The sequence below is a fragment of the Setaria italica genome, chromosome III (assembly GCF_000263155.2).
Source record: "Setaria italica strain Yugu1 chromosome III, Setaria_italica_v2.0, whole genome shotgun sequence".
Lineage (NCBI taxonomy): Eukaryota > Viridiplantae > Streptophyta > Magnoliopsida > Poales > Poaceae > Setaria > Setaria italica.
The window spans coordinates 16,411,725-16,430,012 of record NC_028452.1 but is presented as its reverse complement, the minus strand read 5'-3'; the positions used below and the strand labels follow the sequence as shown (position 1 = coordinate 16,430,012).

The window sequence follows — 18,288 nt, the reverse complement described above, 5'->3', positions numbered from 1 at the left end:
ATGATGTTACGGAAGTATTTTTCAAGATGATCTATGAATATGATTTTTTTATGTTTCCGAACCACTTACTTTGAAAACCATTCATAATCAAAAGTTTCAAAATTTTGAACGAAAGCTGCTCAACAAGCGGCTGTGCAAGTGGTGGAGCCGTGGAGGTGCACACTTGCAAATAAGATAACCTTTCGCCACAAGCGCGCCGCGCGCGCCAGCTCCCCTTTCGGCAACCTCCATCGAGGCCTATAAACGCCTTCACGAGAAGTAGGGAGCTCACTCCATGGAGGTCCAACCGACCAACGCCCAACCACCATCGTCTCTAGAGCCTTTGCCGATTCGCTCCAGCAGTGCCCGCGCCCGCGCGCATATCGATCTCCAACCACCGGACCACGCAGCGCCTGCCTTTTATACGCCTCCCGCGTTGGTGGTGCGTGCATGCGATGCCGCCGTAGTAGTTGCTGCTGCTTACGGGGAGCGGCGGGCGGCGGCGGAATGGACGTCGCGGTGACCGTTGGCCTCGATCACCGGAGGCGGCGGAAGGGCAGCAGCGGGCACGTCGTCGCGCAGCTGCTCGAGTCGCCGCTCCCGACGCCGCGCCGCTCGTGCTGCGGGCGGGCCGCCGACGCGTCGCCCGCCTCGCGCCGCGGCCGCGCCGACGCGTCCCCGCAGCGCGGCCATGTGCCGTTCAAGTGGGAGAGCTCGCCGGGCGTGCCCAAGAGCGCGGCGTGTGCTGGCGGAGGAGGCAAGGAGCGGGAGGTGCCGCTGCTGCCGAAGCCACCGCCGGGGCGGTGCGGCGGCCCGTGCCGCGCGCGGGCCTACCACCACAGCAACACCACCGACTCGAGCAGCGGCCATGACGACGACACCTTCTCCGAAGCTCTTGACAGGATCTCGTCCTCCGACCGGCTCGCCGCGCTCTCCGCACGGCTGAGCGCCATCGACGGCGTCTTCGGCTCGCGCCGCTCGCCGAGCTTCATCATGGACCGCTTCCTCCCGGCCGCCAATGCCATCGCCACCACGTCCGCGGACAAGCACCCGAGGAGGCGGTCGCCCTTGCTGCGCTCCAAGTCAAGGCACGCCAAGGACGCCGAGGCCCCGGCCAGAGCCAGGCACGACGTCGCGCACATACGGCGCCGCGCTCTCGCCCGCGAGCAGCCCAAACACACCCTGCCGCGCCAGTGCACGGACGCGGCAGCGGCACAGGCGCAGCCCCCGCCGCGCGTCAACGAGGACGCGCAAGGCGACCGGATGACCCCGAGGGCGTGCGGGTTCATGTTCTTCGTCCCCTGGAGCGCCAAGCCGGTGCTCCTCGGTTTCCAGCGTAGCCCGGCGCGTTCCCGGACGCCGCGCGCCGACGTCGTCTCTGCCGCCGCGTCCTCTCCTCCTCGCCGGAGCATCACGCTAGGCGATGTCCTGGAGAAGGAGCGGAAGCTACGCGACAGCGGCCTGTCGCGCTGGCACGATGAGAAGAGCGGCAGTGGCAAGGAGTGGTCGAATCCAGGGTGGGGCATGGCGCTCCTCGGCACGAGCAAGAGGTACTGCGCCGACGCAAGGAAGGCTCTGAGCAGGCTGACCCGCTCTGGAACGGACGGCGGCGACAGCCCAAGGATCGGCAGGGAGAGGCGGAGCGGTAAGCCAGGGGCCTCGATGCTGCGCTCGATGTCGGTCAAGATGCCGCCGTTGTCGCCGCCGTCCGAGTCGTGGCTCACCAACGCGCGGAGAAGCAATGCGGGGAATAACAGAAGATGATGGCACTTTTGATCGACGTGAGAGCCAAATTGCACATATTAGGGATGGCTGTTTTCATGTTTCTTTTCATATTCCACGCCTTCAATAAAACCAGCCGGTGATTGCCAATTTGCCTTTGGCATGCCACATGTATCGATTTCAAAACTGTGGAAATTAACAAATGTTTTTCAGTAGGAATGCTGAGAACACATATGCATGTGTTCACTTTGCTCATATTTGACTGATACAAGAAATGGTATAAACTTTACAGGTTTTCCAAGATTTATCTGCTCCTCATAGAGCAAAGAATGAAAGAATGCTTGGTAAATAAAAAAGAATGAAAGAATGGCGTACTCAGGCATATCTGTACAACTGTAAGCCCTGCCTAAAAGTACTAAACTGTACAATCTTCTATATTTCTCCTAGCAAATGGTCAGAATTGCAGAGTTGCTGCAAGTTAGCACAATTGACTGTCTCTATGCCGAAATGATTTCAAGTTCAGCCCACCACAGAGCACTTTTCCTCGGAATCGCCTGATCTTGAGTGATCCCAGTGATTTCTTGCATCCTCTTGGTTAGCTCTGCCATTGTCGGTCTCCGCCTTCGGTCCTCGGTTATGCATAAACGAATCAGCTCTGAGAATGCCCTGACATGCTCCTCAGGGACTGAATTTAGCGTTGGGTCGACCATACCCATCACGGGGCTAACACCATTAAGATATCTCTGTGACCATAGAACAAGGAGGCCATCATCGTCAGAATATGGACGCCTTCCAGAGATCGTCTCAAGTAGTAGCAAAGCGAACTTATACACTGTGCTGTACTCATCAGGAGCATCATCTTCATCTTCATCTTCATCTTCTTTCTTGCCAGCGCCAAAGCTGATGTCTGAAACCTTTGTGGCATCATCTTCAGTCAAGTATATGCATGAACTGTTTAGACTCCTTAGGGTTACAGGAATGTTCTGCTGGTGCCTGTAGCTCAGACAGTACACTACTCCCATAGCTATCCGTAGGCGCGATTGCCAATCCAAGTGCTCGGCTTCTTTAACTGCAATAACAATGTTTTGATGGTGCTTAGCAAAATACTAATATGAATATCACGTCAACAGTTGCTAATTCCATAAGCCCTAGTGTGAAGACTGTCAATAACAGATAACAAGGTCTTTGCAGCCTCACAATACCCCACAATGTACCCTTAAAACAAAAAGGTAGCTCACAATTGAATTTACCATGCAAGCGCTCGAATAGTGATCCATTTGAAACATATTCGAACACCATCATCCGAATAAATGGTGTTTCATCTTCACAGTAACCCACAAGGTTCATAAGATTCTTATGGTTTACCTTTGATAATGCTTCCACCTAGAAATGCAAAGTATAATCATGCTCAAAAACCAGCTCTTACAGTTTGGAAAAGGAATGGGAGAGAAAAACCAACTTATACCTTGTTCATGAAATGTGCTTCAGCTATAGCAGACCAACCTCCCGCATAAGCTACCATTGTAGACACCACAGCTATTTCCGCTCCGCAGGGGAGAGTTCCTTTATACAGTGTAAATCCAGGTAGTGTGCCAATTATGTTGCTGAAACCTTCACAGGCTGTTTCAAGCTCAGACCGTCTGAATATAGTTATCCCTGCATAAATAGGGGTTAGAATTTGCCTCTGTTCTGTTTGTGTATTGGAGTAAAGCAATATGCAATGTTCACCCTAGCCATAAGCAAACTACAGAAATAGAAACGACTACAGAAAAGTTAGCATTGAACAAAACTGCATGGCAAAACATTAGCACATCTACCAACCTTCCATGGCAGTGGTTTGTAATTGCTTGCTTGAAGTGGTTGCAGACAAGGGTACAACAGTGCTAGTCTTCCTGTGGCAGTAGTAAAAGAAGCATACAGCTGACAAGGCTACCACCAAAAACCCAAAAGTTGCTCCAATCGATGCATATATTTTTGAACTACTGTTGCTCTTGTTCTCTTTGCTTTTAGTTTGCTCTATGGGGGGTGATGCAGGAGGGGTTGGAATGGGTTCAGGAGGAGATGGTGCCAGTGGAGAATTCAGCGGTGGAAACCCCCTCTGGAAGGGGGGTATCCTTACTCGATGCTCTGGAATGTGAATCATTTCGGAATCTTTTCGTTTGCTCAGTAACAGTCTTCTGACTCTGATCGTAGCAAACCTTGCAGTGAGTACCCTGTTTAACCAATTTATGTCTTGATTTTCAGATTCACATATCCTAGTTAGCTCATGTAATCCAACCGGTAAACCCCCGGAAAGCCTGTTGCCTTTAAGAAATCTGTACCTCGAACAATGAAATCAATGTCAGGTAGTGAAGTTAATCTGAGAGAAACACTTGTTACATGAAGTTCTCACTCACAGAAATTCTAGGGATAAAATGTTTTGCAACTCTGATGGAATTGATCCACTGAAATTATTATATCCCAGATCCAGCATCTTTATATCCTGTAGATGTCCTATTTCTGTAGGTATGATACCATAGAACGAGTTGTTGTGAAGAATGCTGTATGGGAAAACAAAACTAAATCAGGATACCAAGCAGTTGGTAAACCTTCCAAAAAGGCAAATACAAAACTGCAGATACAAACATTGAAATAAGATCTTTTTGGTTGAGTAGGCATGCACTATTCATCAGATGAACTTCCAACTGATGATAGGAAGAAGTTCTTTAAATTCAAATTTGTAAACCACAGGCTACAATAACCAAGGATTTTTTATTTTAAGAAAAAGGTCATCCAAGATAGGATTTGTAAGTGGATATTTGCATGACAACAGCTTATCTTTCTTTTTTTTTCCAAACCCATTCTAAGGTATTCATTTGTTTAAGTTCCAACTAAACTCAAAGGTTTATTACAGTAAGCGCATCAAATAAGAAACAACCCTGCTTTATCTAACTAGATACTCAGAAACAAAACTAAAACACTAGATGACATTCCTGAATTTACATCTGAAAGGCTTAAGATCCTGAGGCCATCAAAATTTAGAATTAAGAAATCATACTGATTAAAAGTTTCCAAATCAATGTGTAAAATACGCATCAGCAAAAGCAAAATACTCCTGAAGCAAGTATAGAATGTGCTTACAGAGATTTCATATGCACAAGCTTTCCAATCTCAGGAGGTAAAACACCCTTTAGACCAAGATTTGCTAAGTTCCTGCATAATTGCATACTCAGATTTAGGGTAACACATAGACATGATTAATTAGAAACAACCACATAGTATTATGCTCTAAATTCAAGCACAAAATAAATATCGCTACTTTACACTAGAGAAAACACGAATGCGTAGACGGACACCTCCACGGACTAAGCTATGATTCCTAACATCACAGGTTATTTTAGATAGTTCATAAATATATATCCACAAATGATTTTTTTTTTGTGTGTACTTGTCTTTTGCTGTGCAAAAGAGAACAACTTACAGGGTCATGACCAGTCCATCATCAGAGCACTCCACACCGAACCAAGAACAAGGGCTCATACTCCCTTCATCCCAACTCTTGAGAGCGCCATACGGGTCCGCATCGACCACCTCTTTAAATTTCAGCAGAGCAGCACCTGCAATTCAGCAAAGAACCCCCAAAACATTGTCAAAACAAAGGTTGGAGAGACAAAAGAGTGAAAGACCCACCCAAGCAAGCGATCCAGACCACAAACCCAGTACCTTCATGATTGAGAGACGCGCACAGCTGAAACCCCATCAAAAACCAGAAGAAGAAACACACCGCCGGGACTCTCCTCCGACAAGTCCCCATGCCTGAAGTCTTAAGAGCAACTTCGCAAGAACACAACCCTAAAGAAGCACCAAAACCCGCTGGTTTTCCTCGAAGAACGAGTTGCTCCTCCAAGAATCGGCGCCGAAGATCCTACCTTTCCTCCGCCCTTGAGATGGATTCCACAAGAACAAGCCGCGTGGTTTGGGTCGGTGGCCAGAAAATGGAGAAGCGGATTACGGGAAGAAAGCCAATAGGACAGGCTAAAGAATTTCACAATAGCCGCCAGGAACGAGTCAATAAGCGGGCAGCTGCCCAATCCGCTCCTCCGAGAAGGACCCTATCTTGATGGATCGGTGGGGAAAAAAAATGCTGCCGGTGCTTTTCTTTAGCGGAAAATTGCGACCAGTACTTGCAGTAGACAAGGAAAAGGAGAGGCAAGAACAGGGGAAAGTGTGAAATGCAGGTGGAATGGAAAAGCGGAACGGGACGCGGAGTCCGACGTCACGTGGTCGTGGAAGTGGAAGCGCACGCTAAAGTGAAGGGAAACGTTCAAGTCGGTTGCGGGGAAGAGGCGGCTTCAGTTGATCAGTTCCTGTCGCTCTAAAGAATCAAAGCTATACTAGGCAATATAAAGGACGCGTTTGGAGGAGTTCCGGCCGGCTCCGGTTCCTGCTGACACCCGCACTGTTGTGTTAGAGGTTGGAGTCGGAGGATGCATAATTTGTTGCTCGATCGGCTCCTCCAATGTCGGTGAAGGAAGGAGAAGAGGAAATCAGCTCCCGTAATTAGTATCACTGTAGCACATGAACAATAATATATTAGGTGGAGCTGGAGCCGGCGAAAGCTCCACGAAATTGGCTCAAAATTGTTGGGTTCTTCTGTTGACCAAGTCTAGAATATAATCCACGTTCTCATATACGGTATATCCACTTGGGTACAATTGAATTAGCCAGTTCCGACTGAGACTTTGGTCAATGGTTGTTGTCTTGTTGGAATGCGGACTGGGGGATGTTGCACGCGGATAGAGACGTATTTCGTGTGAAATGTGCGTGAATCTGCAGGTGGTATTAGTGTTTTTTCCCCTGTATAAGATGGTTTTCTCAAAATTTAGGTGTTTTCCAGAATTTTTATCGTTTTCAAACCACTACACGAGTCACCGATGAGTTTTTTCCCCCTATAAGGTCAAAGTAACTGAAGATTTTACATCAGTACCTCTTTAAATATTGAAATCGGAAAACTACGAAACGTAACAAAGAAGAGGCCCGTGGCCGTCTTGGATTCCTGTTTGCCTATCGATTCAACTTATCGAGTGATTCCTGTCTCGTGAATTAGACTCCATCTGTGCAACTTCTAATTAGTATCCAAACATCCAAGATTGAACTGCTAGCCCACAAGCATAAGGGCGTGTTTGGTGTCCTGGAGGACCCTAGCCTGGCTCGTACCAGCCAGCCAGGCTCCCCTGAGCTTGGTCGCGCGCATGCAAGGCCGATTTGTTTGGTTGAGCGCATGGAATGAGCCAGGCTCCGCGGATACGCTGTTTGGTTGACTGAATGTACTCGAAATTTGAAAGAATAGATGCAGGAATGGTGTTTGGTTAGTCGCATGCAATTGTATGGGGTTACCCCCTGCATGCAGTGGTAAGAATACCACTGCCTTGTTCAGCACAAGGAGGTAACCATAAGTACAATGACAGTTGCAAACATGATCGACATTACATCAACTTGTACAGCAAAAAAGCAATGATTACAAACTGAACAACTATAATTACATCTTTAACATTCCATAATTCCATCTTAGGAGGGTCATGTGAGTCTGTTGGCTTGACGTCTTTGTTTTGAAGACCGTAGAAGGCTGCAAATGCTTCATCACTTGACTTGTACTTCTTGTGGCAGGCCCCCTTGTAGCCACTGACCTGAGCATGGGCATCAATCCAATTGGAGTAAACTCCAGGTTGTCGGCCAACATGAACAACATACCAGGCCATAGATATCTACAATTCATGAAACATTAGTAACATATATAAATATAAACATGCATTTCATATGAAGGTTACAAAGGATGACATTATAAGGTTACAAAGGTCCACAGGAAGCATATCAGGAACTCTTTCATCAGACAGACAGAAAGGATCAAGAGACCAGACAGCAAGTACAACATCAAGCATAGAGGAAGAGCCACAAGCAACTTATGAAACAGGCAGGAAGTAGGCACAACAACATAAAATACCTTAACAGAAAGGATAAATAAGAACCATATGAATAGGATATCATCATTGCCATGGACAGAGAGGATCAACAAGAAGCATATCAAAAGCATATCATCATTGGCATGGACATGTGCTCAGATTAAAACACAATAGGCACAACAGACACAATAGGCACAATAGACACATGCTTAGTTTAATATCTAATCAGACAGAATAAGATGACTTCACAGTAGGATTATCTAAGTCAGGCAAGTAGAAGGCTACGGTTAGCCATATAGTCAGGAGACAGGATCAAGTCCCCATCCCAAAAGAATGCATCAAGTTGTCAGCTGCACAAAAGACCATCAGATCAGGCAACAGGTATGCACAAAAGAAGCCACAACTGCACTAGGTCGTCCAAAAGAATCACTGCCCAACCAGAACAGCTCAACAACCAAGCCCAGTCACTCACATGTAGTTGTTCTTGGCCAAGTAGGTACTCAACCAAAGAACACGGTGTGAGTGAGACATCTGCACAAAAGCAGATCCCTGGGCCTTATTGTTAAGCAGGTGACCATATGCAAGCATTAGAGCTTCCTCACTGAACCCTGGCATGTACATCAGTGCACCATACAAGTCAGGGTGGGAATCCTCAACCTTGGTAGAACGTATAGCATCTGCAACATTGTTCACTGCATCAGTCATGCCAGTGAACACAAGGACATCATCATCTGACAGCATGGACCTCTTTCTCTTGCTTCCAACAGGTGGTTCTGACTTGGACACAAAAGCTGCCTCAGGCTTTTCAGGAGTAAGCTCCTCAGGAAGGTCATGCTTCATTGGGCTGTAGGCAAACTCAGAAGGACTACCAAGAGCCTCATTTGACCCCATAGCATACTTACCTGTTGCCTGACCATTACCAAAGATGACCATCATCTCCTGGTAGTACACAATTGGCTTGTTGAGGTACTCAGCATCTTTGGGATGTGCCTGCATTAGCACAACTCAAGTTAGATACTTAAACTGCTAAACATTTAATAAAGAAACAACAACATTACTACATACCTTGATGTGGCCATTGTAGTGCTCCTCCTCAAGGACAATCATTGAGCTGTCCCCATTCCACAAGGCTCCACTCAGCTCTCTTAGCTTTGAGATTTTAACCCACCTCTGCCTCCACTTCCTCAAGTGGTTATACACCTGTGTGCCAGTAACTTCATTGCCACTGAACTCATGCAGAGCCTTGGCAACCTGATTGAGGTGGACTTCTTTGAAACCTTTATCAGTCCTAACACCAGTTGAAATCAGCTGGCACATGCGGCGAAGAATGAATCCAGACATCACATCTGTCCACCTCATAGCAGGTCTCTGCTGAGCAGCACCAGGAGGAACCCCAACAGCCCCAACAGCCCCAACAGGGCCATCATCCCCATCAGCCCCAACAGCCCCAACAGCCCCACCAGGGAACACAAGCTCATTAGCAGCAAGGATCTCAGCATTCATCTCCTCAGCCATTCCTATTTCCAGTTGCCACACCCCCACTCAGAAATAGGAATAACATAGTTGGGGAAACATCATTGCATGTGTCATGTGCCCTTAGTCATCAATATGCATTGCACTCAAGAGGAAAATAGGAATAAAAATTCATCACTGCACATGTCTTATGCCTCAGTTCAAAAGAAGTATCAGCTCTAATGAAGTATCAGAGAAAATAAATTCATCACTGCAAATGTCTCAAGCCTCAGGTCTAGTGTAGTATCAAAAGAGGTGTAACATCATTGCACATGTCCAATGCCTTAGCTATATTGTGTAATGAAATAAGTAAAATCATCATTGCAATTGTTCAATGCCTCAGAACATAAGTAACAAACATAGAATACAAAACAGATACAACTTAGATGTGAGAGTTGCCCCTATTGGACCACATGTGTTCAGCCCATTCATCCCTACTTTGAGCCCAAACAGCATTGTCATCCATCTGGACCCCATGTCCAGGACTATCATTATTGTTGGGCACCCATGAGAACTCAGTAGGAACTACCTCATCAACCCCATGCCCAAGTATCCAATTATGCAATATGCAGCAAGCAAGTACTAACTTGACTTATGTCTTGTAGGGATGAAATGGTTTATTATCAATGATGCGGAAACGGTTCTTCAAAGCACCAAAAGCCCTTTCAACAGATACTCTCAGACTTGAATGCCTCAAATTAAACAACTCCCTTAGGTTGGTTGGGTAGTTCCTAGCACCATACTCTTTCAGATGGTACCTAGTACCACGGTAAGGAGGAAGGAATCCAGGACGACAAGCATATCCAACATCTACTAAGTAGAATTTTCCTATAACAAGTACAGAAATGCATTAAGTCCATTGTTATGAAGTTACAATGTTTATTTAGGTACCCAATTTAGCTAATTACCTGGTGGAACCCTTAACCCATCCTCCCTCTCTAGTGCATCAGCAAGAACAGTAGCATCATGAGCAGACCCTTCCCAACTAGCTAAGACATAAGTAAATTTCAGATCAAAGTCAACAGCTGCAAGAACATTTTGTGTGGGGTAGTGCTTCCTTCCCCTAAATGCTGCTTGGATCTTTGCTGGCACTCTAGCATATACATGAGTCCCATCTATTGCTCCAACACAGTCCTACATGAAAACCCAATAGATGCATGTTACATGATATGCACCCAAGTATGCAGCAATAACCTACAAACTACATGACAAATTTGTTACCTTGAAATATGGGTACCATCTTGGGCTATTGCTTATCTTAACTGGTGTCTCATTAGATGGAGCTCTAATCATTTCTTGCCTAAGTTCCCCAATAGCATACAAGACCTCCTTGAAATATCTATGCACTGTTTCTATTGACCTTCTCCAATGTTGGTGAATAACTCTAAAGCGTTGGTTGTGGCCAACAATGTGTAGAAACATTGCTAGCTGCTCTTCAACACAACTATGAAGGCTATTTGACAGCAACTGCCTTTCCCTAAGCAAGTTGCACAGTGCAAAAAAAGGTGCTTTTCTCATGCGAAGCATAGCAACACACTCTATATCAGTGCAATTGTAAATTTTGTCCAGGTTCTTTTGGCGTTCCTCATCCATGGCACTCAAAGGGCCATAACTAATCTGTGGCCTTGAACTACGTTGCATTCTTATCCTAGTGAAGAAGAATGCATACATAGCCGTGATAAGAGCAGCAGCTCGGGCAAACAGCAAGCGTTGCTGGTCCTCCAAAGCCATCTAAGCAAACAAGACAATTACCATGACTACCAAAGCAGCAATACGGTGACAAACTTCATTGCCATGCAACACATGCTCATATTAAAGGGAAAATGAGACAACATCATTGGCATTGAACAAGTGCTCAGATAAAAACAGCATATCATCATTGGCATTGAACAAGTGCTCAGATAAAAACAGCATATCATCCTTGGAAGCAAACAAGTGCTCAGATTAAAACAGCATATCATCATTGGCATTGAACAAGTGCTCAGATTCAAACAAGCATCAGCATTGGCATGGACATATGCTCAGATTAAAAGAGAAAACATCATTGACTTGGACATAAGCTCAGAAGAAATAGCATTATCAGATCTGTAGCACACACAATCACCATCGATAGCACCAGCATTCATCAGAAAAGGTGGAGAGGGAGGGGAGGATTGCTTATACCGAACGAGGACGGCAAGCACCCAAACAATGTTGCACACGAACAAACAACCGACAGCAGATCTGCAACCTGGCAGCATCAACATGGATTCATACGTTACAACCCTAAGCAACATTGATTCATACCTTAGGAAAAAGAAAGAAATAAACAGGAAAAAAAACCCTAACCAAGAACATGGATTCGTACCTTCGAACCAAGTGGGGAACACAGATCTGAGATCCCTGCATCGATTTGAACAAAAACCACTCAGAGATGCATCTAGGGTTAGGAGATCAAGAACACGGGGGGGGGGGAGGCGAACCAGATTACCTGCGCAAGAACTCAGATCCAGAGCACCTACGAAGCAACGAAGGAGGGAGGGGATCAATACAACGCGAATCGATGAACTGAATCCATGAAAACCAGAGGAAGAGAGGAGAGGGGAGCACCTCAGATCTAGCGAAGAAGACGAATGGTGACCGAGGGGGAGCGAAGGCGGCGGGGAGGGGGATATATCTGCGGTGAGTGGCGCGAAAGGGGGAGGTAACCCCAACGAAATGGCGCGAGCTCCCGCCGGCCAAGTTTTCGCCTCCCGCGCGCCCGCCGTCGCACCGCGGGAGCCAGGCCCGGCGGAAATGGCCGCTCGTCTCGTATCCGCGGAGCCTGGCCGAGGGGGTTGTTTTGCACGCGCACAACCTGGCTCGCGGGGGGGACCAGGCAACCGAACAGACGGAGGGTGCACGTGGTGAGCCTGGTTCACGCAGCTGCAGGACACCAAACACGCCCTAACAAAACCCGGTCTGGATCGGATATGGTCATGAGAGGTCAAGAGGAGAGTTTGGTTGGCCTCATTTGATAATACAAGAAAGATTTTCTGGCGGAAAATATGGTATTTATATGTTTTTTCATCTCAGATTACTTGGTTTGGTTTTTTCTGATCATCATAAATTGTGACCAAGGTATTTTAAAATTGCAGGTGGTGATGAAAATTGAAAATGTTGATCTAGCAGAACATAAAAGGCAAAAGATGAAGTTCGAATATAGAAGAAAACAAGTACACAATGTGCATTACTTGATGTTTTTGATGATTTGAAAATTATTTTCAAATTGTGTGTGTGGGGTAGGGGTTGTTATTTATTATTTCTTATGCGCAACTTTGCCATCACACATCACAGTTTTGCCATACCGAGAGTGGTCGTACAACTATAAGTGGTTGTTATTTTAATGCAAATATTATACAATTGAAGAAGTATATTTGTCATTCATGGTAACACAAAGGAGGGAGGGAGATGCGGAAGGCACCAAGAGGACGGTGGCGGCATGGGTCCAATACGCCGGACGGTAGCGGGCGCATGGCTCATTGGGTACTAGGGAAAAGGAAGGAGGGAACCAAGGCGAACTTCATCTGCTACATATGAGTATGGCTCGGACTACGCATCTGCTACATATGAGTAGGGCTCGGACTGCGTAGGAGACAAGCGGCCTGCCCATTGTTTCCTCCTTGCACTAAGCGGTTTATGTGGTAAGTGACAATTGACAAATAAGGTATACACTAGGACTGTGCCCGTGCGTTGCTACGGGCAAAACAAATCATATCATCCGTTATTGAAAACCACTGTTAAAGTACCATTGCTTGATTGGAGAGAAGGTGTTATATCTTTACTGTGACAAACATAAGTCAAAACATTATTCAAAGAACTGACAACCTCCTTTTAGAGTTCCAGGGAGAAATCCCCAGCCCTTCACATTCATCAGGACCAATAGAGGTTTAAGTGACATTTTATAGCTGACAAATATAGCAAGACTCACTTGTCTATAGGTTATGGCTCTCAGCAAAAAAAAAACACAAAAAGCAACAGAAATGTTCTTAACATCACAGCTACATCCTGCATTATGAGAAAATAAGGCATCCATACCACAATCAGCTAGGAGATTTAACATGAGATACTATTTTGGATTTTGAACTGCTCAAATATCTACTATAGTACCATTGATAAGTAATACTGACCTGTACAACTTCTCTGAGCCTCTAATTGCAACCACGCAGCATGGAGAAAACACCAACTTCACAGTTGGTCTCAAATTGAATACCTAAAGGGTTTACATGCCAGAAGGTGCAGAGTAAAACATTCAAACACTAAGCTTCAAGAGCATCAAAGTATAGAAAAAAAATCAACCTAAAAAGAATTTGCCATTTTCAGAAACATTACAATGAACAGGTGGCTGCTTTTTTTTTATCAGACAAGCATGTTGGGTCAAATAAGCGAATTAGATCGAATGTAAACCAAATGTCTGAAGCCAAGAATGAACATAATTTTTTTTAAGATAACAGATACTTTCTTCAGACAGAAAAATGACAGTTTCCTAAATCATGATTTTATCAACTTAAGCCCATATTAAGCCGCATTCAGATAGAGTAGAGAAGTAGAGATGAGCACTCCCTAGCTTTGCACAGGGTCAAATTATGCTCAGCAGATTGGTACTATCTATATGAATTATCCTATGCACGTCAACTCAAATAAGTTCAGTTGTAAGCAATGAATTTGCCCAATCTAGGACCCAATAAGCAGAAATGTAAACAAAGGCGAGGCACCTAAATTTCCATTTGAGAGCTAAGCTACATATCTATCACAAGCTGCAACTTTGCACAGAATTCAACTGCAAGCAGTCAGCGTAGCTATATTCCAAAATTCATATTATACCTTTGATATTTGAAACCACAAGCAATATATGTCTGTATGTAGTGCTGCTGACCAAGCTGCATATAGGAAAACATTAGCTCCGCGCATGCATACAAGTACAATTTTTCTTCCCAGCTCAATACAAAGTCAACAATTACCCCTCATTCAGTAAAAATAGCTAGCTTTCAGTAATAGATGCAACCTGATATCCCACCATTCTTAAATAACCCATGACTTACCATTATTCCAGTAGAAACCAGTGGCTCCTTTCTAGAATAATTGAGCAAACATATGAGTTCTGTAGCAAAGCCCCTCATATTATGATATTGCATAAAGTATAATTTAGTCTAATTAAATGGAATTGAAGCTTGTACAAATTTGGGCTGGCTGGTATGAATCATCCTTGTGTAGCCAATGGCAAGGGTCATCCTACTCCACGTTGTCCATGAATCAATTTTTTTAAAAGCAATGAAATAAGGTCAGTAAGAAAATTAAGAAACCTGCCGCCGAAGGGCAAAATAATGCACTCTTCATGTGCACAATGAAATAATGAACCCACCACTGATGGATACATACTTTTTATAAACTTGTTTGATGCCTTGTGGAACCAAGATCATTCGACCCAGTTGTACATCTTTCAGTCAATTTGGTATTCATATAAACAGATAGCTCCATGCACCAGGGCTGATATATGGTCCATAAAAGAGAAGAACTAACCTTGACAACAATGTCCGACTTTGCTTCAGCCAGTGAATCCCTCAGGTCCTGAGCTTGGGCGGGACCCTGCAAAACGAACATCGATCTGTCGAGAACCAGAGTACAGAAATGGAGGAAGAAGTGATTATCTTGCCCCGAACCCAAATAGCAGTACAAATCCATCTGAAAATCGGTGCCATCTACTACATATGACAAAAAGTACTAACTTGCCCTCGTAGAATCCTCTCCCAGTAGCTCTGTGCACGATCCCATAGCTCACAGCACGGGGTAATGCCCGTCAATGCTGAAGTTGGACGCACTCTTCTGCCACTGCTTGTACAGTACCCCGTATCTCTTCTTCCCTTCATTCTTCAGCAGTCCCTGGAAATCAGAATCACCAGCTGCTCATCGCACTCAGGCATTTCCACAAGCACCTGATTAGGAATTAGCAAGTTAGCAGAACTGAATTCGGGCAAGCATTCCCACAAACACCCTGCCAGCATTGAACAGATTACATGGTATGCAAAAATCAGATCGATCTCGCGGAGGTCGGAGTCCGGGATGAGGTCATCGTCACGCCCTTCCCAGATGATCTCGGCGGTGCGGCGGGAGCGCGCGAGTGGGCTGGTGAAGCAGGCGTCAAAGGAGTCGGAGAGGAGCATCTGGCGGGAGGTCTCGGCCTGATACTCACCCTTGGCCGTGAGCACGGATATGTCGGAGCTCCCCTGGATGTGGCCCTCCGCATTCCACGTGCTCTGCCACTGCCCGTGCCGCACCAGCACCACCCGCTTCGCCGCTCGCAATGGCGGGAGCGACGAGCCCGGGCGAGGGGCAGGGGACTTCTCTAGCTCGTACTGCAATCAAGATGCAATCTAGATGATTTCTCAAAAGCATTCAGATTATGAGATTGAATTGAAGCATTTCTTGCAAGTACATAGAACTCAAATACATAGAACCTGGCTCGTTGGCGCCGTGTCCCCGGCGAGGAGAGGAGGAGGGCGGGCTGGCGGTGTCGGCTGTGCAGGGAGACCGTGCCGAGGAGGAGGGCGGGCGGGCAGCGCCGGCTGCGCAGTGCGATGGAGGAGAGGAGGAGGACGGGCGAGGCTGGCTGCGCAGTGGTGGTGGTGGCGGCTGCAGCGGCGGCGGCGAAGCAGGCCGAGGGAGCCGAGGTCAGGTGGAATGCGGGCGGCGGCGGCGTTACAGGTCGAGCGAGCAGAGGTCAGGCGGATTGCGGGCGGCGTTGCAGGCCGAGCGAGACGAAGTGATGCGGATTGCGGGTGACGGCGGCAATGCAGGGCGAGGGAGGAGGAGTAGGCGAGCGAGGGTAACATCGGATGGCCGAGCGTGAAGCGCGGGGATGGAGTAGGAGCAGCGGACAGTGCGCACGTTGGGCTTCAGATGGCGTTTCATCGGAGGGTGGACCGGGTTGTGCGGAGGACGCGGGAGCCAACGGACGAGTGAATGGAGCGGATGACAGACGACGTACGCAGTTTTTTCTCCTCTTTGGTTTTTTAGGAGTAGAGATTTGGGTAGGATTATTCTCACTTGTTTTCGCTGGTAAGCGGTTTATAATTCTAATCAAAGTTCTATAAAAGACATGTTCAGTAAATTTTTTTTAAATACGTGCGTGTCGCACCTACGGTATACTAGTAACACCAATCCAGACCTCTGGATTGGTAAAACTGCAGGGGGCTCACGCGGGAACCAACCGCCCCGCCCGCCACCATGCTTTTCCCACCGGCGACTCCTCCAGCCGCCGGATCTCATAGCTGACCTCGCCGCCCGCCTGGCCTCACCCTCCAAAACCGATTTGCCCTCAACCAGCCCCTCCGCCGCACAACTCGCCGCCTCAATTGGAGGTCATCCTCCGATGAGCGTCGGCGCATGCAGAGCTCGATTTGGGGGCAACGGCTCCAGCCCGGCGGCGCGCCTCCGGCCACGGCCCGGCGCCGCGCCTCCAGCCCCGCCGCCGGCAGCGACCTCGGGCAGCTCCGCCGGCCACGACCCCGCCGTGGGAGAAGCAGAGGAGCTAGCGGCGCGGGCTGAGCAGCGGCGGGCTGGCGCGGTCGGAGCAGGGGGCAGCCTGCGCGGGGAGGCCGAGGGGAGCTGCGGTTGGCCGGCGTGGGGAGAGCGGCTGCGCGGGGAGGAGCAGAGGGTGGCGATGGTCGGGAGTAGAGGACGGCGGGGGAGGAGAGCAGAGGATAAGGAGAAGAGAGCGGCGGGGAGGAAGAGGATAGGGAGAGGAGAAATCAATTTTGCAAATTAGGGGGTGCTTGATCTTTAGTCTGGACTAAAGTCATCGAATATTCGGAGGCTAATTAGCATGAGCTAATTATAAAACTAATTACACATGGAGGCTTATTCGCGAGATGAATCTATTAAGCCTAATTAATCCATCATTAGCACATGTTTACTGTAGCATCACATTGTCAAATTATGGACTAATTAGTCTTAATAGATTCGTCTCGCAAATTAGCCTCCATCTGTGCAATTAGTTTTGTAATTAGTCTATGTTTAATACTCCTAATTAGTATCTAAACATTCGATGTGATAGGAACCTTAGAGCAACTTCAAAAGTTCCCCAAAAAATTCTTCCCAAAACGAGGTATTGGGGGCTATGCTAAAAAATTTTCCCCCAAAATGTTGGGATACGAGGTAGGCTACACTAGCGCAAATCAAAATTTTCTACCGCGTATGACCAGGAAGAACTGCCGTATAAGGATCACGGGATTACCACTCGATGCACTACTGGTGCGGAAGATGTAGATATGCGTCGGTGCAGTGAAGACGATCACGTAGTCGTACGTAGTCGATCACGTGCAGCAGCTCCTCAGCAGCTCGTCCACGTGCACAGCAAGATCGCCTCCGGTACCGCGGCTCGTCGTCGGCTCGTCGTGGCTCGTCGGCGGCTCGTCCAAGTGCTGCAGGCGCAACACCTCCAAGGTATCCACACGTGCAGGGAGGAAGCGTCGCAAGCCGGATTGCTAGATCCGCGAGTTGCAACAGGCAAGGGCGTGGGAGGCGCGGCAGGTGTGTTTCGCCAAAAGGTGTGAACCCTAGGGCGCCTCCACCCCTCTATTTATAGGGGTTCCTGATGGGCCTCTGGATCCGAGGCCCATTAGTACTCCTAAACCTAATCCAACTCGGATCAGATCCGAATTGGGCTTCCAGCCCCTTAAGTGTGTGACCCTATGGGTTCGGATACGTATAGACATGGCCCGAGTACTCCTACTCGGCCCAATAGTAGGTAGCGGCCTCTAGCAAGACGTGCCAACTCCTATACGCACACGAAGATCATATCAGACGAACCATCACAACATAATATACATGCTATTCCCTTTGCCTCACGATATTTGGTCTAGCTTCAAGCCGACCGCTCTTTCTCGATCCTGTGATTCGGAATCCCTTTGTAGGTTAACTCTTAACCGTATGTAGCATGGCCATGCATTTTCGGATCCGATCACTCGAGGGGCCCAGAGATATCACTCTCAATCAGAGAGGGGCAAATCCCATCTTGATTGACCATGTCTCATAGCATGCTTCTTGACAAACCCGAAAGCTACCTTTATACTACCCTGTTACGGCATAGCGGTTTGATAGCCCATAAGTAGGTCGATCC

At 47.3% G+C, this 18,288-nt stretch overlaps 1 protein-coding gene across 2 annotated transcripts; it reads right to left on the bottom strand.

Annotated features, from left to right (window-relative positions):
• Positions 1-1,958: 1,958 nt before the first annotated feature.
• On the bottom strand, positions 1,959-5,995 carry LOC101756326 (protein MALE DISCOVERER 2). Of its 2 annotated transcripts, XM_004961723.4 has the most exons (8): positions 5,404-5,995; positions 5,162-5,297; positions 4,822-4,893; positions 4,098-4,241; positions 3,523-4,016; positions 3,167-3,357; positions 2,952-3,084; positions 1,959-2,770 (listed from the first exon to the last, which is right to left on the bottom strand). In XM_004961723.4, the coding sequence occupies exons 1-8, from the start codon at positions 5,492-5,494 to the stop codon at positions 2,199-2,201; spliced, it is 1,833 nt and encodes a 610-aa protein (XP_004961780.1). In that variant the 5' UTR covers positions 5,495-5,995; the 3' UTR covers positions 1,959-2,198. The 2 variants fall into 2 exon arrangements, with proteins under 2 accessions (XP_004961780.1, XP_022681165.1); XM_022825430.1 differs by lacking the exon at positions 4,822-4,893.
• Positions 5,996-18,288: the final 12,293 nt, after the last annotated feature.